Source organism: Harpegnathos saltator, unplaced genomic scaffold, assembly GCF_003227715.2.
Source record: "Harpegnathos saltator strain DR-91 unplaced genomic scaffold, Hsal_v8.6 scaffold16, whole genome shotgun sequence".
Classification (NCBI taxonomy): Eukaryota; Metazoa; Arthropoda; class Insecta; order Hymenoptera; family Formicidae; genus Harpegnathos; species Harpegnathos saltator.
In genome coordinates, this window is record NW_020229939.1 from 450,001 (window position 1) to 472,957 (window position 22,957).

Genomic DNA, 22,957 nt, shown 5'->3' on the forward strand with positions numbered 1-22,957 from the left:
AGTCCAATCGATGGGAACGTTCACCCTTCCCTTCGCGATCCCGAGAGGAGAATCTTCACTTCACCACCTCTCGATATCGTCGAGTATCGAGGGCTACCGGAAAGTCTTTTCGTTTTTCCGTTTTTCGTCACTTGGCTCAAACGCTGAAAGAGTAAGTTCGATCTTAATGAAAGTTGATGTACACGATAAGGAAATGTTGTATAACCTGGTATTTAAATTAATTCTGGATTAAAATTGAGAACCTGTACTATAATCACGGAAATTGAAGGCTTTAAAATACGAAAAGACTTCCCGGTGCCCCTAATATTTAACGGGGAATCACATGTGGAAGGCCGTTTTCAGGACTATTTTTACGAATTTCTCTTAACAGAAACGGTAAGATCAATGGACCTGAAATTGTCACGGTGTATTCATTAATGTTCAAAGTATAAAATATAAAATAAATTTTATTGAATCACAAGAATCACCGATCCAATTTGTAATTATAGATGAAGATTTCCGTTCCGGATTCCGGAAGTCATCCGTTTGCGAGCTCCATGTTCGCTGTCGATGTAATTCCGGGTTTCTCACTACTGTGAAACCAAAAAATGAGAAAAATTTTTTAAATATACGATTGCCACTGTAGCCTGTACCAAAATGAAGGCAGTGAAGCCAAGTATGGAAAAATAATGACTGTACAAAGAGAAAAGTATCGAAAATGAAACTTTCTTCAACTTGTAATCATGATTAAAAGAAAATAAATAAAATGAAATATAACTGTGTTCGAGGTAGGGGCGAAAACAATATACATGTCTACTGTATATTGTGTGAAAGTTTAAAATTATTCGGTTCGGTAGTTTTTTTGCGTAATCGTGCATAATCGTTGAAGAAAACGGCGTTTCCAGATAAACGCGCGTTTAAAGCTTTATGTGTACTTTCCAGATAGATAGTAACAAATTTATTTTATACTTTGAACATTAATGAGTACACTGAAAATTTCAGGTCCATTGACCGTGCCATTTCCCAATGGTAAAAGAAATTCATAAAAATAGCCATTTCTTAGTGGTTAAAAAAATTCCTAGAAATAGCCTTCAAAAACGGCCCACTCCGCATGTAATCCCTTCGCTCTTAAACACCATCGTCGCGGTGAGGACTGGAGCGAGTCCTCGCCGGTTTCCACCGAGATTCCGCCCCAAGAAATTCAACGAGTACCACTCCCGCACCCTGTTCCCCGACTGCATCATGCATCGCTGAAGGCACCTGCACGAGCGTGGAACCTGTGTGTACATTCTCTCGTCGTACGCGCCGTCCCGAAACCCACGGCGAATCCCGCTCTCGTCGTCGAGGTCGACCGGAAAGTGTCTTACCCCGGTGAGGTTTCGGGACACACCGCGTACCTCGGATCCCCCCTCCCCCCCGGGCATATATACATACTCGCGAGCCTGGCGAACGATTGCGAGTGATCGCGCGCAGACCAAGAAGGCGACCAACGGGGCGAAGCTCGCGAGACCGTCAGGAAGAGTCTCCCACACGCAGGAACGACTGTCTCGCCTTGTTTCGCCGCGTCGTCCTGGAGACATGAGACTCGCCGGAGAGACCGGTCACCGCCGCTGCCGTCGCTGCCGGCGCCAGAGCTGACCCAAGGTACGTGTGCGTTGCAGAACAGTCACGACCGGGAGACATGTGCGAGAAGCCTGCGGGCCACCCAGGAGTCCCGTCCGTCACCGGGCGCCTTCCCGCCGCCGGCCCCTTGCACCGGGATACAGCAGCCAGCGCAACCGCAATCTCAGCAGCAGCAGCAGCAGCAGCAGCAGCAGCGAGCAGCAGCGGAGCAGCAACGCGCGGCGCAGCAGCGTTGCTGCGCGATGAACCAAGTGCAGCGCGGCACCGTCGGCGTCAGCAACAACGTCGTCGTCGGGCGTCCCCATCGGCCGGCCTCTTTGGACATCGGCATGACGCGCCGGTGCTCCGCTGTCGGCTGCAGCCGTGCAGCCGCCGCGACGGCGGCGGCGACGGCGGCGGCGGCGGCGGCAGCGGCGGCGGCGAGCGGCGTCGTCGGCACCCCGACGTCTGCGCCGGCGGCCTGCACGTCGCGCGGCTTCTTCGACGACTGCACCGTCAATAGCGTTGGCAACGCCAACAGCAACGCTACCCCCGGCTTCGAGCTCAACGTCAACGTCGCCTGCAGCCCCGCGGGTAATCGCGGTAAGCCCGTGTGAGGTGTTGCGGCGCATCGCGGAACGATTGAAGTGCGCGGTTGAAGTTGAAACTCTGCGAGCCACTCGCACTGAGAGGAAATATCTGTCGCTCTCGCCACTGTGATTGGAATATCATCGTAGAGTCGGCAGACTTGCTATATTTTCGTAGCAGGTGTTATTGTGGACGTCAATGACGATAATTTTATACGCATGCTGCTGCTATTACTTCTTTGTCAGGGAATCCGGGAAGTATGTATATAGGGTGTAACAAAAAGGTCGGGACACACTCGATTATTTCGGAAACGTGACGTTTCACAAAGAAATGTTTCATACAAAAGTTGTAGGGCTTCAAAGGATCTATTTAGTGGCGCTATGAATTTAACCTTTGTTAACTTGGTGACTTTTGGAAATTTCAAAATCAAATTAACCATCAAATTAACCAAAATCAGGACGGTATTGGAACAATATATTCTTGAGACTAAACAGAGCAAAAAAGTCCAGTATCACTTTTTCTTCTGACAAATGGTTAAGGAGATACCGTAAGTTAAATATTTTAAAAAGTTATCAAGTTTTCCTTAAATATCTCAAAAAATATTAGGCAAGTAAAAACATGTTTTAGACAAAAGTTGTTCAAATTAATTGGTAGAAAAAGACGGTGTGATAAAAAAATTGGGGTTTCCATTTAAGATTTTTATGTTGATCTTGACTGAGCTTTTCAAGATCATTCTAAGGTCAAATTTATAGCGTCAGTAAATAGATCCTTTGAAGCCCTACAACTTTTGTACGAAACATTTTTTTGTAAAACGTCACGTTCCCGAAATAATGGAGTGTCCCGACCTTTTTGTTACACCCTGTATATATTTGTTCTTCAGCTAAATTATAGCCAAGAAGGGACTTGATTTGTAATATAACCTTAATCTCATTCATCCATTCATTCTTTCCTCGCGCTCGTTCCACTCTTTCCTTTTCATTATCCTATTCTATTTACGTCCTACTTTTATAACCCAAAACAAACCTTTTTTTTATATTTACATTAACAGTTCAATACATTACTATTGCTTGAACCTTCTTTAATCTACCTATTTTACTGCCATCTTATCCTATTCTTGCGTTTTAAAACATTCGTTGGTTACATCTTACTTATCCACAATATTTTCTTCATCTTTATGTCCGTTATGTATACGCCATCTTCCTTCCTTTTATCATATATTCTATTACAGATTTTTTAATTCTTTAGCTTTTTATCTCTTTTCCACTTCCTCTCCCTTGATCGTCTTTGATTATTTTTAATTAGAGAATCCAGAAAGTTGGATTGAAAATGTATAGCGGTGAGGAGGATTATAACTTTAATGAGATCAACCGGCTGTTTTCTCTCGGTGCAACTTCAAACTTGGCTCGCTTTGAGCTCGCTTGTTCCGACCTTCAACCCGCGATCCTCGATCTTCAACATCTAGCTTGACACGGGCTCGCACGAACAGCAGGTCCCTAGTCGCGGTCGAGGACGCGTATGATGACCTCCTCAAGGAAATCTGAGATACGATCTGGGATACAATTGATTTTCCTTTTCGGATACTCCCCCGCGCAAAAGAATCTCGAGTTCGCGGGAACTCCTGACGCGTTTGAGCAGCGAGTAGCTAGTCGTATTTCGAGCGTTGAACAATGCGATGCGACGGAGAAGTGAGCTGGTGTGGAATCAAAAGGAATCGCGGCGCGCAACGAGGACATTTCGCTCGTGGTAGCCCCAGACGAAGAGATAGCGCTACCGCGTCGTACAAACATTGTGAATAATTAAGCGGAAGCGGTTTGTTAGATCCTAGACACATCAACGCCGCGCACTCTTCCCAGAAGGCGAGGGATCGTTACACTTTCTCTCTCTCTCTCTCTCTCTCTCTCTCTCTCTCTCTCTCTCTCTTGCGACGCGCTTCTGTGAATTGCGGGCGCCATTAGAGATCGTTCTCATTAAATGCTCATCAAAGTACGCTTTCATACGCTCATAATCATCCGAGAGTCAAGCCGAATCGATGAAGGTTCGCGAGCTTCTCGACTTCGTTGCTTCCAGAACGGCAGCGGAAACATACCGTCGACTTCTTTTGATTTTAGCCATCGGCTCGGAGACCGAGCGCGGAAGTTAGTGAAAGAGTTAAAGAGAAAAGAAAAAGAACACGCGAGATCAGAAGAAGGGGGTGAGAGACGCTCATTCGCAATTTCACATCGACAGATTTTCGAACGGTACCGACGATCGGTGCCTGTAAACGAAGCGACCTCGTCGTCGTGCCACGGCCTCATTACGCTGAACCTCTGCTAGCCGTCGGGAAGACCGGCGCGCAAATCGATCACACGCGAAGCTACACGTCGGTCAGCTTGACCCTTAGGCCTCCCTCTTCCGAGCCGCAGGCGCCGATCGATATCAGGTCGGAAGGATCGAGTCTGACTTACTCGACCTCGTCCTTGGATCCGCGCGGCTTTCAGAGCCGCCTGCAGATCAGCATCGGCCCCGGGAACGTCGGCAGCGTGGCGGCGGCGAGGATCAGACCGCCCATAGTCCCGAATCGGCCCGCCGACCCGGTCAGACCCAACAGTCTGATACCGCCGACTCAGACGAGTCCACAGCGGCCGCCCGGTAAGTTTCTCGCTTCCAAAATTCCACAATCCCACCGTGCCTCCGCTTGCCTCGTAAAATATATTCGCCAAGATGGGAACGCTTCCGAAGAGAACAATGCTAAGTCTCAAGTCAGTGGAAATATAGAATTTTCTCTCTGTATAGTCCTGATTGAATAGAACTGTCTCTTCTCTGAACGTCGAAGAAGTCGAGAGAAAATATGAGACATTTACCATGCATCCAAAGAGTGAGAAATTACATTTGTGTTAAAATAGATTAAAGGACTAGAATTAAACCACCCACCACAAGCTCCCAAATGTCTCGCGTCTGCTTCGAATAATCTTAGAAAATCTCCTCGTCGAGACGAAAATACGTGTATATTTCAAAGAAAAGAAAACACATGGTGTATATAATAATTATATAATATTTATTACATAATGTTATTATGATTATGTAATGTTTATTTAATATGCAGTTAATGTGTGTTGAGACACAGACAACACTTCTGCTTAGATAAGATTAAAGCCCCCACTCGAACTGGAGGACGGGGGAGGGGAAGGTAGACACTCCAGCGTGTACATTCGTGCGAATCGCTTTCAGGACTGCCGCCAGGACCCCCGAGCCAGCTGCCGAGGCCCACGACGACGATGAGCGCGCCGACTACGCCCTCCGTCCCGTCGACAACGAATATCGTCCAGACCTGCAGTCTCCCGACGACGCCTTCCGGAGCCGCGATGAGCGGTGCCTCCTCCTTGCAGCAGCCGCCTCCCTCCAGCTCCGCGGAGAAGCACACGCAGACCGCCTCCGATCAGAGATTATCGCCGTCGAGTCAAGGTACCGACGCCGCCGGCAGCGAGCAGCGAGCAGCGAGCAGCGAGCGGTTTCCCCCGACGTAGCCGCGGCGATCCCGCGACGTGTTAACGTTGCAGAAATCGCCCGCGCACATATATCTACCTGGAAGTCACTCGGTCGCACGTACTCTACGCCCACTCACGCAACGCCGGGAACGATATTTACGCATTCCTGACCCCACGCTCCGGTCTATACATAGCCGCGGCCGCGGTTACAACTACGTGGACCACCTGATCCGGTTTTTCTGCCCACGAAGAGTGGAGAGTCCACGCCACTGACACGTTTCCTGGACGACGTCGTCGTCGTCGACGTTTAACAATACGTACAACCGTCGTCTCCCCGTCGAGTGTTCTTGTTCTTTTGCCTTTTTTCTTTTTTTGTCGAGGTCGACGAAGGAGCGTGGTAATGTTACTGCGACGCCGCTTATGAATGCGGCAAAGAAAAACGCGCGTCGATTTACGACGCAGGTGTTAGGCGGCTAGATAGATGTGCTTAATATCTGATACGGAGATCGCATTATCATCGTCGCGATCGATAAAATCACGGCGCGAGGCGTAATGCGATAAAATTAACGAATCGCCGTCACAGTGTCATCATTCGCCGAGAAGTAGAACTAAAAAGTTGTCGTAGCTGCGGTGAACGGCAGCGTTCACCGCAGCTGCGGTTCTAAGCAGCGGCGATTTGGATTCGTTTGTCTTGTACGTTGATAAAAATCGTCCTTTTGACGTTTCAGTGGCGGAACACCAAAGGGCATTGGTGGAGGAGCAACTGATCAGGAAAGAGAAACTTGCCAAGGAGCTGAGGAACGAGAAGGGCCGACTGGAAGTGATGAGGAAAGAGCTGCAGACGCTCGCCAGACCGCAGGATCCTTCGATATCTCAAGTAGGTGCAAACACAAACCTCTCAAAGACCTTTTCAAAACATCCGAAAGAAGTAAAACATGTTTTGTAGACACGTCTTTCTCTTAGCTTAATCGGAGTCTATCGGAGTCTGAAAGTCGTTCTATTACCTGAGAGAGACATTTTTAAGAAACAACTAAGCCGAATAAGCGCCACAGAATATCTCAGTGTTCTACGTGGTGTATCTCAACGCACCGATCTTTTCCAGGAGCTGAAGAGAAAGCTGAAGAGCGAGATATATCAGCTGCAGATCGAATGCGACCGACTCGCCGATGAGGTAGATCAATGGTCGGACACACGAGGTATTTCTAATCTATCTTGTCGTTCTGTCGTGCGTAAAAACAGGAAAAAGTTGCTGGCAGCTTTCTAACGCATAGACGTGCTCGCAGTACCATTGGGCGAGACTAACGAGGAGTTCTATCAAGGCATTTATACCGGCCAGCCGTTGCCGACGAGAGTTCCAACGAGCTCGAACCCGCCACCACCTTTGCCGAGTCAACCGCCAGCTTGGATGCGGGAGAGTCGCTCGACGACGATCGCGCAGCACGACAACGATCGGGAGGAACGAGACGGGCCGTCTTGGGTCTGCACCATGTGCACTTTCGACAACCATCCGTTGATGAACAAATGCGAGGAGTGTGACATGCCGAGGTTGTTGGACAACGGAAATGCAGGTATGCAGCGGCGCGTGGCATCGCCGCCGCCGCCGCCGCCGTCGAGGGCGAAAGTCGCGTCGACCACGTCGTCATCGTTGGCGGCTGCTAACACGAGTGCGAATTGGAGACCCTTGCTACCGGAAGAGTAACTCCGTCATCGTCCTCGTCATCATCTAATAGCATGCTGTTTTGTGATGTGTCCTGCAGGTGTGATATTCGTTGCGCGAACAGACAGAATACGATGCAAATTGCGTCAGTTGATCGGAGCGTGCGATAAAAAACACTCGAATGAAAGTGTCTTAGTTTCGCCTGTAGTTTCAAGAGACTTTAAGCGAGTGAAAGAAAAAAGAAAGAGATAATGGTCACGTTCAGCGGAGAAAACTGCTCCGCTACCACTCAGTAGCAAATGTTCATGATTGGAGAATTCTTTTAAATCTTTGGCAGATCCGAACAGACGTACCAATCAGAGACATTTGCTACGGAAAGGTAGCGGAACAGTTTTTTCCGCTGAACGCGACCAATGTGTGTGTGTTTTGTTGTTATAATCGAGTTAGAATAAGAATTGTACTTAATGATAGTTGACCACCTTTTTAACAATAAAAGAAAGCATAATACGGGAGAGCTGACGCCTCTGCTCTCACTTGTTAAAGATGCGTGTGCATTTGTTAATTTTATCGTCGCATGATGAATTAATAATCTCCCACTCACATAGATTCCCATGCGATACTTTTAACACGTTAACTTTCAAGCTGTGTTGTGGAGCAAACAATTTTCAGCGACAATTATCCTCCCGGCGCCTTAAAGTTCGAGGTGAGAAATATATATTTCGAGTTTTGACAAATTGTGAAATAATCGCACCATCACGAGAAATCTCACAAACTAACGATAATGCTAATGTCGCTTTCTGTAATTTGCAGGGGAGACGCAAGATATTCACATTCGGGTCACGCATCATCACAATTTCTCGCCAAGGCGTGAGTATATAACTTCGATCGTAATCTACGATCGAGCACATTCGTGCTGCGCAAACGTAAACGGTTAATGTACTTTCGCAGAAAATGATTACGACTTTATCTTATTCTTTTCAGACACAGTACACAGTTGGGTGGTATGATGTAAGCTGAATTAGAAATTCAAAGAGAGAACTGTGTGTATATACGTTATTTAAATTAAATAAATAAATTGTATATACGTAGAAACTAAGCGACTGTAATAGAATACGATTAATATAATTATTTATTTTAATTTTTTATTTGCAATTGAACATACATCGCGTTGTTATAGTCATTAGCGATCTTACAGAAAATGAACTTTCTACTTGCACATTCACACTAAATGACTAATTCGGTTGAAATTGTTGACAATTATATATTTATTTCTTAAAAAAACTACATACATTCAGATTACCGCGTAATTCGCACGCGTATCATAAAGTGATGTTCGTATCGTCAGTAACACACAGGAGGTACATTTCGAACATAACGAAAATACAGTGAAACTCTTATCTTCCTAGATTTCTATTTGTACAAAATTATAGTATAATACATATGTAAAATATAAGATATTTGTAATAATTGCAACAACATATTCCTATTATATAGCTGTACCCCTCTCCAAATTCAACTTAGTCTCACGCGTGTGCTCGCCGTAGAATCTCTCTAGTTTCTGATTAAACTTGGCGTTGCGTTCATTAATGTAATCGATATCCGCATCATCGTTGTGCATTCTACGTCTACTATATTTCTCCCTCTTTGCGATCCTGCAAAAGGTAACCGCATTCAATGTAAGTTATCAAAGATTGCAATTTTCGCATGCTAAGTTATTAGGATTGCTTACTGTTTCTCTAAATTTGTGACCATCTTATCAATCGCCTCCTTCTTGTCTTCATGTAAACCATGCAGTATAGTGTTGCGATCCCCATAAAAAGCAGCTCCCAACTTTTCCTTAGATTCCTCATACGCTTCCATATTAGGCTTAATATTCTTCACCAACCTATTGTACGAACGTATTGCTGCTTGCTCATAATCAGAGAAGCCTGGATCTGGATTTTGCTTACTTCTTTTTTTTCTGGCTATTCGTTCTGCTTCTGTGGCATCTATTTGTAATAATTTTTGTCGTTCGTAATCTTCACCCTATGTAAAAATGCAAACAAAGTATACAAAAAACAATTATATATATATATATATATGTATGTATAAGTATAAAGATTACAGTCTATACAGATACCTTGGCTTCTGCTTCTTTCCGAGCAGCTTCGTCCTGCATTATCCATTCTGCCTTTCTTTTGCGAGACTCCCAATTAGTAGGTAGCTTGTTCCTTTTATCCTCCTCTACGACTTCCTTGTGATTCTCCATTCTTGCTTGATTCTGTTAAAGCAATATGTTATAAACGAATCGCGATGATGAATTTGAATAAAGTAATAGTGAAGTTCTTAATAACTTGAAACGGAAATGATCAATGTCACTGTTAAACAGGAAAATAAAAAACTTACACATTGAGGAACTCTAAAGCAAATAAATTCTAAAGTTTGTAAAACGTCTCATAGAGGTTAACTTTGATTAATTCGAAAAACTTACTCTTTTGCCGTGAAGATCTTTGAGCCTTTTCATTCTTTCTGCATGTTTCGCCACCGCGGAATTAGCAGATGATGTATTCGATGCTTCATCCATTTCCAAATTATGTAAAATACAATTTTCAAGCAAACTCGTAAACACTATCAACAAATTAACCTTCGTACGAACTCAAGAGCAAGAAACTAAAGCCCGTGTCACACTACGGATTGAAGATTAGATTTCGACAAATCAACGAACTTTGGTTTTGATTTGCTTTATTCCGATTGGTCAAATTTCAATCTTCAATCCGCAATCCTTGGTCTTCAATCCGTAGTGTGACACGGGCGTAAGGATTAGCGTTGAAAAGTTATAGTTTGCGTAACACAAACTATATATATTTTCAGTACTGGCAGTGAATTTTGGAACACGGCCTAGTACTACCAGAGAGAAACCTGAGAGCGGTCAACACGACATTTTCTGCGACACTGACTTTCCGCATTGGAAAAGGACGCCATCTGCATCCATTTTGAGAGGGGAACTACGATAGTATATCCACTTTTAGATCTCGGTGGTAAAATCTGCATGTGGTGGAAGTCCACGCTACATCCATTTTCAGGCGGTTTATGTCCGTGCTGCAATGACAGTTGCCATCTCTATGCCAGACTATGCCCGGTGGTCTAAAAAGAGCGGGGAGGAAGGGAGGGAAGCAGAAAAAATAAAAGTATGTATTAAATGTTAAATCTTCGAATATATATTGCCTTATCAAAGTCTCTTCTATAATAAACAATTTGACATGCATGGAGACGCATGATGTATCGTTGCCCGCATCCCGTTCACTTCGTCCTGTTTCTTAATTCAGCATCCCGTCCGCTCTGGACATTTGCTCGTGGTACTGACAGTGACCGTCGGTGAGCATTCGATCCGCTCGGAGGAGCACGTATTAATTAACGTGACGAGACTCCGATTATAAATATCCCGCGAGTCGACGAAATATTTGAACTTCTAAAAAAAGCATCAAAGAAAATCACGTTGATGTTGTCATGGGTAAAATCTCACCCTGGTATATATTTTTTTTATTTTCGAAATAAAAAAAGCCAAACGAATGCAATTAAATGTTATTTATCATTATTGAATATTAGATGAAAAGTAGAAGAGTTATTGTCCGCAGTGGATAATCTCCCTGTATAAAATGTCGAACTGAAACATATTAAAAAGTATTGACATTTTGAATATGTCTGAATTCTGCTTTCTGATCCGAAGAAAGGGACTAAAAATGCAAACAAAGTATACAAGAAACAATTATACATATATATATATATATATGTATGTACAAGTATAAAGATTACAGTCTATACAGATACCTTGGCTTCTGCTTCTTTCCGAGCAGCTTCGTCCTGCATTATCCATTCTGCCTTTCTTTTGCGAGACTCCCAATTAGTAGATAGCTTCCTACTAGAGATTTATGGAGAAGAATGGAGAATATTAGTTCCCATTAAATTTCACCGCGCTAAATGCGAGATGGCAGTGGTGAATGCTTCGCATTAATAAGGATTCAATTCATTTCAAATATGCCTTGTATTCAATCGCAATCGATAATTTTCAAATGTGAACTTTCGTATTGAAAAGTATTCACTTCTTCTCTTAATTGTTTTCGGATTCAGAGGCATACAAGATTTTCACGTTCTATTCCCCGTCGCATTGAAAAGTATTGGCCCGCGATCCAATCTGAGATTCCCGCAAAGCAGAATTCACGACAAAATCTCGTGAATTCGAAATATACTTTTAAATACGACATTTTATACACGACTAACATTTAATAAGAACGAGACAAAATTCGCATAGGATGAAATTCCACTCTTTAACGTTATCATGACTTTTAATTATTCTCCGCAAACGGCGTCACAACAACTTTGACACTTTGTACAATTAGTTGCTAACACATTTTCTAATCGTACACATTCCTCTTTAATTAACATAAAGCTAACAAATGTCCGATGCTTTGACAGAGTAATTTTCTTTATTTTCAGTAATCAATAAATAGAGTGCATCAATGTCGCGTACAGTTGAAAGGCCTCCTCGCATTCCCCTCGTCGTTCTGGAACCTTCGAGAAAAGAAGAAACGCTCAAAGGCAAGTCTCTCTTGCTTCAACCGCCGCCGAGGCCCGCAATGTTTATATCGCGCCGATTGTGTTGATCGGCTCGCGAGCGACGACACTTTTTGCCCTTCGTATTATAATACTCGCGCACCTTGTGTATTCGACCTCATTCCATCAACAGCAGCCGTGCGCGACGCGCTCGTCACTTCCGTCTCGTGTAATTAAAAGAAATATATCTCGTCGGTCTTCGAGATACTCAATCGGCATCGCGTCGGCATCGCATTCTTTAACCGCACGGTCGAATTGCGAGTATCGGCATTAGAAGCGTGAGCGAGTGAAATCCGAAGGACTTCAGTAGTCTGGAAGCAGAACGCCGGCAGCGATACGTCACGTTTCCAGGTATGTGGAATCATTTATTATGCGGGAGGTCTCCGATAACGAGAATGGACGTTTGACGAATTTTCCGGGAATAAGAAGTCGAAATTTCGCGCTCGGCATTCACAATCCGTCATCATCCGACTAATAATCATCACTTTATGAATTTGCAATTAATCTTTGTCTGTCTATCTATTTATTACGTTGTTGTATACAAAAGATATTGATCCAGACAGAGACGGATAACGGTCCATGGACGTCGATCTCGAATTCATCATGTTCTCAATCAAACATTCTGAATCATTCCTAATTCCTGTGTGAGAATATTGGTCTTGTGTAGAATATTCAACGTCATATCGCTTCTTAGACTGCGACCTTTTTTTTTTCGGTCAGCGCTTCTTTCAAGTTTGTTTACTCTTGTTACGGAATCTAAATTTAAATGTCCATTCGTAAAAAAGTATTTTCGAGAGCACACAACTGTTGTCTCCGCTTCTTGTTGTCATTTTTTTTCGTCAGCTCTTTCAAGAGCTCCTATCTAGACTTTCAATGTCAATGAAGAAAAAAAATCGTAGCGAATATTCTCTACTCATCCCGACCAAACATTCTTTCTCTATCGCAGCTTACTAACCAGGAACGCTAAATTTTTGTTCCAGACGTTGCGGAAAGCAAGTCCGGCGGACGCGGATGCTGCACCAGAGGATTAGATTCGGGTAGATCAGGGTCGGCCGGAAGGTAAAGTTTATAAGTTTCCTACACATTTGTGTTCAACTCTTTACAATCTTCGTTTTCGCAACTTGTTCCTCATCAGCTCTCTTGAAAGCTTCATGTCTCATTTAAATTTTCAATGTTGGAACAAAAATATACAGATAAAAATTCCGTATCAAAATATTTCCGTATTTTCGATTCGTCCCGATCAAAGATATTCTCTCTCTATCGCAGGTTATCAACCGGGAAAATTATTTTTCTGTTTTAGTTGTTGCGGAAAGCAACAGCAATCCGGTGGACGCGGATGCCGCACCGGAGGATCCGGTTCGGGCTAAGCAGAATCGGCTTGAAGGTAAGTTTACAAGTTTACTACAGTCCTCTGTTTGACCCTTGGCGATCTAGAGCTGGGATATAATTTCCGGCTCAACTTGAATTAGGATCGCAGAGGGTAAAATACTCTTTTACTCGCTCGCATTCATTGGTCAAATCTAATAAGCGAATGTGAATTATTTGTTACAGAGTTGAAGCGGAACGTAGCCGGCTCTGACTGCAAGTCGTTTCGGTGAGTAAATGCAAAATGAAAAGATAAGCAAAATTCCGCATGACGGATGTGGGACTATGGGAGATAAAATATCGTTCGAGTCAATGCGAATTGCAAATAGATTTTGCATGTGTGTGTTTGTGACGTTGAATAAAATATGTTGCTCGAAACAATCAGGGGATTACTTGATCGATAGCCTGCATTACATACGAGATTTAAAATACCGAATCATTCTTTTTTGATGTTCATTTGAATAAGAGATATTCATATCTACAAACGCGATACCGTCATCAGCTGCTATATTTTCATTTTTCAAGCGGGCGCAGAATAATCTAACGACACTTATTTGACAATATTCAATTGTCCGTGTAAAATATATTCATACGTATAAATGCCGTTACCGTTGGCTACTTTTCTTTTATTTCCAAAACAGGCTGTAAAATTATTTGGCAATATTGTCTATTTATCACGATCCCTATTGTCTCGAGTAGCGTATAATGCGCGCAGAAACTGCGCCAGCGCCGAGCTTGAGGTACCCTCGCTCGTGTGCTTTTGAATATCGCGAGCGCAGTACAATATATGCGTTTTTATTCGCGCTGTTAACAAAGGAAGCTTAAATTCTCATTTCGCCAAAGTATCGCGAACGTAAGCTTCATCGTGACAGAACTATCATGCGTGAAAACGTTGCCCCGCTCTCTCTCTCTCTCTCTCTCACTCTCTCTCTCTCTCTCTCTCTCTCTCTCTCTCTCTCTCTCTCTCTCTCTCTCTCTCTCTCTCTCTCTCTCTCTCTCTCGCTCGCTCGCTCTCTCTCTCTCTCTCTCTCTCTCTCGCTCTCTCTCTCTCTCTCTCTCTCTCTCTCTCTCTCTCTCTCTCTCTCTCTCTCTCTCTCTCTCTCTCTCTCTCTCTCTCTCTCTCTCTCTCTCTCTCTCTCTCTCTCTCTCTCTCTCTCTCTCTCTCTCTCTCTCTCTCTCTCTCTCTCTCTCTCTTTCTCTCTCTCTCTCTCCCCTCCCCCTTTGCTCTCTCTCTCTCTCTCTCTCTCTCTCTCTCTCTCTCTTCTCTCTCTCTCTCTCTCTCTCCCTCTCCCTCTCCCTCTCTCTCTCTCTCTCTCTCTCCCCCCCCCTTTGCTCTCTCTCTCTCTCTTTGCGCTCTCTCTTTCTCTCTCTCTCTCTCTCTCTCTTTGCGCTCTCTCTCTCTCTCTCTTTGCGCTCTCTCTCTCTCTCTCTCTTTGCGCTCTCTCTCTCTCTCTCTCTCTCTCTCTCTCTCTCTCTCTCTCTTTGCGTTCTCTCGAAGAGACCGGTTTCTGATTGTCTAATCTTTCCTCTCATGCATTCGCGAATATTCTCGTAAATATCGATACTCCCGCATTTTCGCGACTTTTCAGACGCGATCGCGAAAAGCGCCGTAAAAATCTGCTGGACGAGTCGATAAATTTTCACACGGTTCTTGCTCCTAGCTGGTCAAGTTTATGGAGTCCGTTTCGCAGCGCGTAAAAAGTTTCCAACGATGTCGACATAAAACATTCGTTAATTGACGCAAATATCACCGCTCTCATACAAGTATCGACCGCGTCGAGGAAGTGTGGCGGAAGTGTAGCAATCAACGTGGGACACAAGATGGATGCTGCGTGCGCGACATGGAGAGCGGCAGCGGACATGGGCGGACATTGGTGGATCTTGGATGCAACAGGACATCATCAATATCATCACCGGTGAGTGTTTGACTCAATGCTCGCAGAGAGCTCTTTTATTATTACATTGTACATGCTGCAAATTTGCACTGACTTTTGTAACGACAAATATATTCCATGAATTATTGCTATATATTATGGCCATATATTATTGCCATATATTGTTGCCATATATTGTTGCCATATATTGTTGACGTATATTATTGCCATATATTATTGCCACATATTTTCTTGTATTATCGCCATATATTATGGCCACTTGAAATCGCGCAGACTATCGAGAAAACCGAATTTGCCGATATTTCCAAAGGCGCATTGGCAAATATTACGGACGGATGATAGCATTCCGTCTCATGGCTGCCTGATAACAATGCTCCTGCTGCAATATAACTTTAAATCACAGCAGCCTCCGGTAGCATGAAACTTTCCATCGCGGACTAACCCCTCGAGCAGAATGTTCTCCAGCAGCGCTTTAGACAAAAACGCTTCTTATAACCGAACTTGCCTTGTTCGGGCGTCGTCGCGATATCGTTGCCGCGAAAAAAGGAAGAAAGGAGTTAAACATCCACGCCGTTGTGAAAAAAGGGGGAAGAGGGCGATGGCATCCCTTCGCGAATAGAATGTTAGGCCCTTGCGAAAGCGAACGTTAAATTCCGCAACGGCAGCGAAAGTCCTCCAACCAGTTTCTTCGCGAAAACGGTTCAAGATATAGGAACGCACTTTTGCTACAATATGGTTCTGTATCAACGCTATTCTCATCCTAAATCTCGACTCTCTACTCCCAGTAGAAGCGGAGATATCAACGGAGAAAGGTTGGAAAACATTAACCTTCGATATCTCCTAAACAGCCAGAGATACAGGCCTGTATCTGGCACCAAAATAAAGTCCTCTCAAAACCCTACATTTTCCCGTAAATGACGATTCTCTACTCCCAGTAGAAGCGGAGACATCAACGGAGAAAGATTGGAAAACTTTACCTTTCGATATCTCCTAAACGGCTAGAGATACAGGCCTGTTTCTGGCACCAAAATAAAGTCCTCTCAAAACCCTACATTTTCCCGTAAATGACGACTGTCTACTCCCAGTAGAAGCGGAGATATCAATGAAGAAAGGTTGGAAAACTTTAACCTTCGATATCTCCTAAACGGTTAGAGATACAGGCCTGGTTCTGGCACCAAAATAAAGTTCTATCAAAACCCTACATTTTCTCGTAAATGAAGACTTTCTACTCCTAGTAGAAGCGGAGAATTCAACGGAAAAAAGTTGGAAAACTTTAATTTTCGATATCTCCTAAACGGTTAGAGATACAGGCCTCGATCTGGCACCAAAATAGTCCTCTCAAAACCCTACATTTTCGACTACATGAACGACTCTCTACTCCCAGTAGAAGCGGAGATATCGACGGAGGATGGCTAGATATCGACGGAGAAAGGCTGGAAAATTTTAACATTCGATATCTCTTAAACGGTTAGAGATACAGGCCTGGTTCTGGCACCAAATTAAAGTCCTCTCAAAACCCTACATTTTGCCGTAAATGGGGACTCTCTACTCCCAGTAGAAGCGGAGATATCAACGGAGAAAGGTTGGAAAACTTTAATCTTCGATATCTCCTAAACGGTTAGAGATACAGGCCTCGGTATGGCACCAAAATAAAGTCCTCTCAAAACGCTACATTTTCGACTACATGGACGACTCTCTACTCCCTGTAGAAGCGGAGATATCGACGGAGGAAAGCTGGATATCGACCGAGAAAGGCTGGAAAATTTTAACCTTCGATATCTCCTAAACGGTTAGAGATACAGGCCTGGTTCTGGCACCAAATTAAAGTCCTCTCAAAACCCTACATTTTGCACTACATGGACGACTCTACTCCCAGTAGAAGCGGAGATATCGACGGAGAAAGGTTGGAAAACTTTAAACTTCGATATCTCCTAAACGGTTAGAGATACAGGCTTCGGACAGGTACCAAATTAAAGCCCTTTCAAAACCCTACATTTTGCACTACATGGACGACTCTCTACTCCCAGTAGAAGCGGAGATATCGACGGAGAAAGGTTGGAAATCTTTAACCTTCGATATCTCCTAAACGGTTAGAGATACAGGCTTCGGACAGGTACCAAATTAAAGCCCTTTCAAAACCCTACATTTTGGACTACATGGACGACTCTCTACTCCCAGTGGAAGCGGAGCTATCGACGGAGAAAGGTTGGAAAACTTTAACCTTCGATATCTCCTAAACGGTTAGAGATACAGGCTTCGGACTGGTACCAAATTAAAGCCCTTTCAAAACCCTACATTTTGGACTACATGGTCGACTCTCTACTCCCAGTAGAAGCGGAGATATCGACGGATGAAGGCTGGATATCGTTAGAGAAAGGCTGGAAAACTTTAACCTTCGATATCTCCTAAACGGTTAGAGATACAGGCTTCGGACAGGTACCAAATTAAAGCCCTTTCAAAACCCTACATTTTGGACTACATGGACGACTCTCTACTCCCAGTAGAAGCGGAGATATCGACGGATGAAGGCTGGATATCGTTAGAGAAAGGCTGGAAAACTTTAACCTTCGATATCTCCTAAACGGTTAGAGATACAGGCTTCGGACTGGTACCAAATTAAAGCCCTTTCAAAACCCTACATTTTGGACTACATGGACGACTCTCTACTCCCAGTGGAAGCGGAGATATCGACGGAGAAAGGTTGGAAATCTTTAACCTTCGATATCTCCTAAACGGTTAGAGATACAGGCTTCGGACTGGTACCAAATTAAAGCCCTTTCAAAACCCTACATTTTGGACTACATGGACGACTCTCTACTCCCAGTAGAAGCGGAGATATCGACGGATGAAGGATGGATATCGATAGAGAAAGGCTGGAAAACTTTAACCTTCGATATCTCCTAAACGGTTAGAGATACAGGCTTCGGACAGGTACCAAATTAAAGCCCTTTCAAACCCCTACATTTTGGACTACATGGACGACTCTCTACTCCCAGTGGAAGCGGAGATATCGAAGGAGAAAGGTTGGAAAACTTTAACCTTCGATATCTCCTAAACGGTTAGAGATACAGGCTTCGGACTGGTACCAAATTAAAGCCCTTTCAAAACCCTACATTTTGGACTACATGGACGACTCTCTACTCCCAGTGGAAGCGGAGATATCGACGGAGAAAGGTTGGAAAACTTTAACCTTCGATATCTCCTAAACGGTTAGAGATACAGGCTTCGACCAGGTACCAAATTAAAGTCCTTTCAAAACCCTACATTTTCGACTACATGGACGACTCTTTACTCCCAGTAGAATCGGAGATATCGACGGAGGAAGACTGGATATCGGCGGAGAAAGGCTGGAAAACTTTAACCTTCGATATCTTCTATACGGTTAGAGATACAGGCCTTGGTCTGGCACCAAAATAAAATCTTCTCAAAACCCTACATTTTCCCGTAAATGTCGACTCTCTACTCCCAGTAGAAGCGGAGATATCAACGGAGAAATTTTGAAAATTTTTAACCTCCGATATCTCCGAAACGGTTAGAGATACAGGCCTGGTTCTGGCGCCAAAATAAATTCCTCTCAAAACCCTACATTTTCCCGTAAATGACGACTCTCTACTCCCAGTAGAAGCGGAGATATCTACGGAGAAAGGTTGGAAAACTTTAACCTTCGATATCTCCTAAACGGTTAGAGATACAGGCCTGGTTCTGGCACCAAAATAAAGTCCTCTCAAAACCCTAAATGTTCCCGTAAATGACGACTCTCTACTCCCAGTAGAAGCGGAGATATCAACGGTACAATTTGGAAATCTTTAACCTTCGATATATCCTAAGCTACTAGAGATGCAGGCCTGTTTTTTTGCAACAATTTAGTCTTGTATCAGCCCTATTCTCACCATAAATTTCGACTCTTAATTCCTAGTAGAAACGGAGATATTGGCGGTACAAGTTGAAAAACTTTAACTTTCGATATCTCCTAAACGATTAGATATACAGGAACGGACCTTTGTCTCCTAAACGGCTCAAGATACAGAAACACCTTTTCACTACGATATAGTTCCATATCTATCCTATTCTGACCAAAAGGCTCCACTTTTAATTCCCAGTAGAAACGGAGATATTAAGCCAGCGGCACACGATGCTTGTTTTCGTGCTGGATTGCTTGCTGAATGAAAATACTGTGTTCTGATTGGTGCATTTCCATCCATCTTCGGATATGTACCAATCAGAGCGCAGTTTTTTCATCCAGCAAGCAATCCAGCACGAAAATAAGCACCGTGTGCCACTGGCTTTAATGTACTAGACCGTGCTTGTTAAGAACGATATTATGGTTTTAGCATGGACATAAACGCTTGAAAATGGATGTAGAATTTACTGCCAGTACATATAAGTTTTACCGCGGAAACCTAAAATTAGATGTAGCATCATAGTTCTCCTTTCAAAATGAATGCAGATGGCGCCGAAAACGCCGTGTTGGCCGCTCTTATGTTCCTCTCTGGTACTACTGAGCTACACTTTCTACTGGATTGTTCTTTTTGGCTACACTACTAAACTTGCATTAAAGCCAGCGGCACACGATGCTTGTTTCGTGCTGGATTGCTTGCTGGATGAAAATACTACGTTCTGATTGGACATTTCCATCCGTCTCCGAAAATATATCAATCACAACGCAGTATTTCATCCAGCACGAAAACAAGCACCGTGTGCCGCTGGCTTAAGTCAAGCTAGCGGCTCACGGTGCTTGTTTTTGTGCTAGATTGCTTGCTGAATGAAAATACTGAGTTCTGATTGGTGCATTTGCATCTATCTTTGGAAATGTACCAAACAAGCACCGTGTGCCGCTGGCTTTAGTGTGTGGCCTGTATTGTTGTAGGTATTGTTGTAGAGCTCTTGGAGATATAGAACGGAGCAGCCATTCGGGTCACAGCGTGGACCAGTCGATTTAGCAACTGCTGGGGACATGCGTCGAGAGACGTGGGAGATGCGAGATAAAACATGAATAGCGGCGTTTTGTGTTTCCCCTCACCTCGCAGCGGCAATAGTTGCTTGCTGTATTATCATGAGCGTAGCTAAAGCAATCGGTATTATCATTGCTTTTCAATTACCGGGCCCCTTTGGGCCCCATTAGTTAGTACGAAAATTTACCCAGGGCTGTCAGTCTTTAGATGACGGCAGCGACACAGGCAGCTGGTAGCGAAGCGAATGAACCCACGGGGCGGCGACGTCGGTGACAACTACGATGAATATTATCGATAACAGTCTTTATCTCGTCGGTGATTTACCTTAGATGAAACAGTCGGTATTATTTCAACAATAAATAACTCGATGTAAAAATATGATATCGCGATCTGCGAGGATTTAAACAAAAGAAACGTAGTTTATAACTTTAAATAGAGTACACATACTTTACCCATATATAATTTTTATTTCAGGTATTGCAATTCGATAAGTTTCGTGGGAAATATATTTACATTTAACAAATCACTATTCTTTATTTTTGTAACATCATAAACAACGTTTGCACTTTATATTTGATAATATTTCCGAAAGTTAGAATTTTTGATCTTTAAAATCTTTCTAAGAGCATCTCATTATTGTTATTTTTGAGTTTTGGCAATTCGTCAAATTCTGCTTATTTCTTTACGGACGAGAAATATAGTCATTTCATTTTGAAGTATATTACAAATAAATAAATATAATAAGAAAATGTATACAATATATTATTTCCTATTTGTGAGATATGATATATATTATTATATTAATACTATATTACTATAATATTACTATATTAATTACTGCACCACTGCAGTATTTGTTGCAGTGCAATTCTGTACATTCCGACATTCGTGTAGCTTCGTAGTGCTCTCGCATAACCTTCCTCGTTTGCAGTGCAATCGCAATGTGTCTATAAAGAACAAACATTTTTCCTAGCGAGGCTAAAATACCAGAGGTAAAGTGTCTTCCTTTTTTATGTGCACCTTGTTTATGTATTTCTTTCTTCCTATTATGCTTCTGGAATGTTCCTAATTAATACAAACTATTCAACATGAACTCATGCCACTTTGAATATATCGGAAAAGTGCAAGAAACATAGATCAATTCGATCAAATTAAATATCCTACTCTGCTTATAACTTTACATGTGATTATTTTTGACAGGCGTCAATGGGGTCAAAAGTTTGGATATGGAAAAATATGCCGGGTATTCCGGGTCGGTGCAACGATGTACTTTATATGCGATCGAAGTTACTACCAACGCCCAATTTTCTTGTATTTTTTGGCGGCGATGTCCAGGTGTGTCCTGGATCAGTCGGTGAATGATAAATTGTAATCTTTATGTTTGCATCGGATAAAATTATGTTCAATTGTTTCCTCCACCTATTACTTGGAAACTCAACATATTCTATTATAGCATTAAAACTGCTATAATGAAATATGTTGAATATTACTGAGTGATTGCTGGTTTTATATATCTTATTTGAGTGACCTTTTTTAATCAAAAGTTATTTGGAAAATTATGATAGGATACACGAGAAAATATGGAGAAACATTCAGATAGTAAGGAATATGTAAAGTGGTGCTTGGAGAATACTGCAACTATGCTTTCTGACCAATTTCCCAATAGTCATATATTTGTTATTCGTCCAGTCAGGTAGAGCATTGATTATTACATACTGTATATAAACATAATATTAGTTTTTGAAACCATATATTGCTTCAATAACCGCATATGATAAAGTTCACCAAGGGCCTTTGTAATTTTTTTAATGTTCTCTTTGTTATCAGTCATTTCTATATAATTTCATATTTGTTTCAGAATGTCAATGACTAGAAATGCAGTATTCAGTTGTTTTGATAATTTTGTACCTGGGGATAAATATGGTACACCTTTATTTTGTCCAACACATAAAGCTTTAAAACATTTAAGAGAACTACTTTTGTGTTGCTTAGAACATGTCAAAACATTGAGAATGGGGGAGGTATGTATCTATTTGTACAATAAATATATGCATCTATCTCATAATGAATTGTATTAATTAAACATAATTATATTAATAATTATAATACTTAAATAATATCGTGTGCATTAAATATAATATATATTTTTGTACTTTTAGGATATTGACTACAATATTGAGATGATAAATTTAAGTTTAATGGGCTTCAGTAAAGGCTGTGGAGTTCTAAATCAATTTCTTTATGAATTTCACTATTATCAAGAACATTCAAATAAGGATGCAGACATAAATAGTCTCATAAAACTCATAAAAGATATGTGGTGGCTGGATGCTGGACACAATGGTCCTAAAAATACATGGATTACAGAGCAAACTATACTCCGGTCCTTCGCTAAATTGAGTGAGGGCAACTAACAGATAAATAATGTTGAAATAATAACACTAACACCATTATATTTTGATCTTATATTTTTTTTCAGAAATAAACACACACATACACGTCACACCGTATCAAGTGCGAGACACTCATCGTCCTTGGATTCGCGAGGAAGAAAATTGCTTCACTGAGAATTTGCGACGTATGGGTGTGCTTGTACAACGAATCCTACATTTCGGGGATAAAGCACGAAGTTTATCATCGCACTTCAATGTTCTTACTTGTGTCGGAAGTAATGTAAGATAAAAAGCTCTTTTTTTCTTGACTGTTGAAATTTATCAATTAAGTATTATCTACAGACTGTATAGAATTAATAGAATTAATAGAGTAACAAATCCACAACTCTTTCCTTACTTGAAAATCAAAATATGTATAACCGTCATCTTATGATTTAAACAAATAATATTTCACAGAATACATTTCATTAAA

General features: G+C 42.5%; 3 protein-coding genes across 9 annotated transcripts in view; 2 read left to right on the plus strand and 1 right to left on the minus strand.

Moving 5' to 3' along the window:
* Positions 1–8,660, plus strand: part of Tab2 (TAK1-associated binding protein 2) — an 18,804-nt gene extending 10,144 nt beyond the window's left edge. For 4 of the 6 annotated variants that reach the window (XM_025296837.1, XM_025296840.1, XM_025296835.1 and 1 more), the window contains 6 exons: positions 1,641–2,184; positions 4,396–4,797; positions 5,377–5,610; positions 6,362–6,510; positions 6,736–6,829; positions 6,917–7,852. In XM_025296837.1, the coding sequence (XP_025152622.1) occupies positions 1,641–2,184; positions 4,396–4,797; positions 5,377–5,610; positions 6,362–6,510; positions 6,736–6,829; positions 6,917–7,332 (1,839 nt within the window). In that variant the 3' untranslated portion in view covers positions 7,333–7,852. Of the gene's footprint in view, positions 1–1,640; positions 2,185–4,395; positions 4,798–5,376; positions 5,611–6,361; positions 6,511–6,735; positions 6,830–6,916; positions 7,853–8,100; positions 8,158–8,271 lie in introns of those variants that run through there. The other 2 variants (XM_019842425.2, XM_025296839.1) reach the window with 2 other exon arrangements.
* Positions 8,607–9,998, minus strand: LOC105185404 (pre-mRNA-splicing factor Syf2). Its single transcript, XM_011144879.3, has 4 exons — positions 9,761–9,998; positions 9,410–9,550; positions 9,020–9,315; positions 8,607–8,942 (listed from the first exon to the last, which is right to left on the minus strand). The coding sequence occupies exons 1-4, from the start codon at positions 9,851–9,853 to the stop codon at positions 8,777–8,779; spliced, it is 696 nt and encodes a 231-aa protein (XP_011143181.1). The 5' UTR covers positions 9,854–9,998; the 3' UTR covers positions 8,607–8,776.
* Positions 9,999–20,923: 10,925 nt separating this feature from the next.
* LOC105180597 (UPF0565 protein C2orf69 homolog) lies at positions 20,924–22,867 on the plus strand. Of its 2 annotated transcripts, XM_011136765.3 has the most exons (6): positions 20,924–21,084; positions 21,293–21,427; positions 21,658–21,785; positions 21,951–22,113; positions 22,252–22,492; positions 22,572–22,867. In XM_011136765.3, the coding sequence occupies exons 2-6, from the start codon at positions 21,299–21,301 to the stop codon at positions 22,772–22,774; spliced, it is 864 nt and encodes a 287-aa protein (XP_011135067.1). In that variant the 5' UTR covers positions 20,924–21,084; positions 21,293–21,298; the 3' UTR covers positions 22,775–22,867. The 2 variants fall into 2 exon arrangements, with proteins under 2 accessions (XP_011135067.1, XP_011135069.1); XM_011136767.3 differs by lacking the exon at positions 20,924–21,084 and having other exon boundaries at positions 21,293–21,460.
* The last annotated feature ends 90 nt before the right edge of the window (positions 22,868–22,957 follow it).

Excerpts from the sequence above, each read along its gene's own strand:
- LOC105185404 (XM_011144879.3), bottom strand. The coding sequence starts at position 9,853 with ATGGATGAAGCATCGAATACATCATCTGCTAATTCCGCGGTGGCGAAA. Across the intron at positions 9,551-9,760 it reads AAGATCTTCACGGCAAAAGA|AATCAAGCAAGAATGGAGAA; the intron begins GTAAGTTTTTCG and ends TTGCTTTAACAG. Across the intron at positions 9,316-9,409 it reads GGAAAGAAGCAGAAGCCAAG|GGTGAAGATTACGAACGACA; the intron begins GTATCTGTATAG and ends ATTTTTACATAG.
- LOC105180597 (XM_011136765.3), top strand. The coding sequence starts at position 21,299 with ATGGGGTCAAAAGTTTGGATATGGAAAAATATGCCGGGTATTCCGGGT. Across the intron at positions 22,114-22,251 it reads AAACATTGAGAATGGGGGAG|GATATTGACTACAATATTGA; the intron begins GTATGTATCTAT and ends TTGTACTTTTAG. Across the intron at positions 22,493-22,571 it reads CCGGTCCTTCGCTAAATTGA|AAATAAACACACACATACAC; the intron begins GTGAGGGCAACT and ends ATTTTTTTTCAG.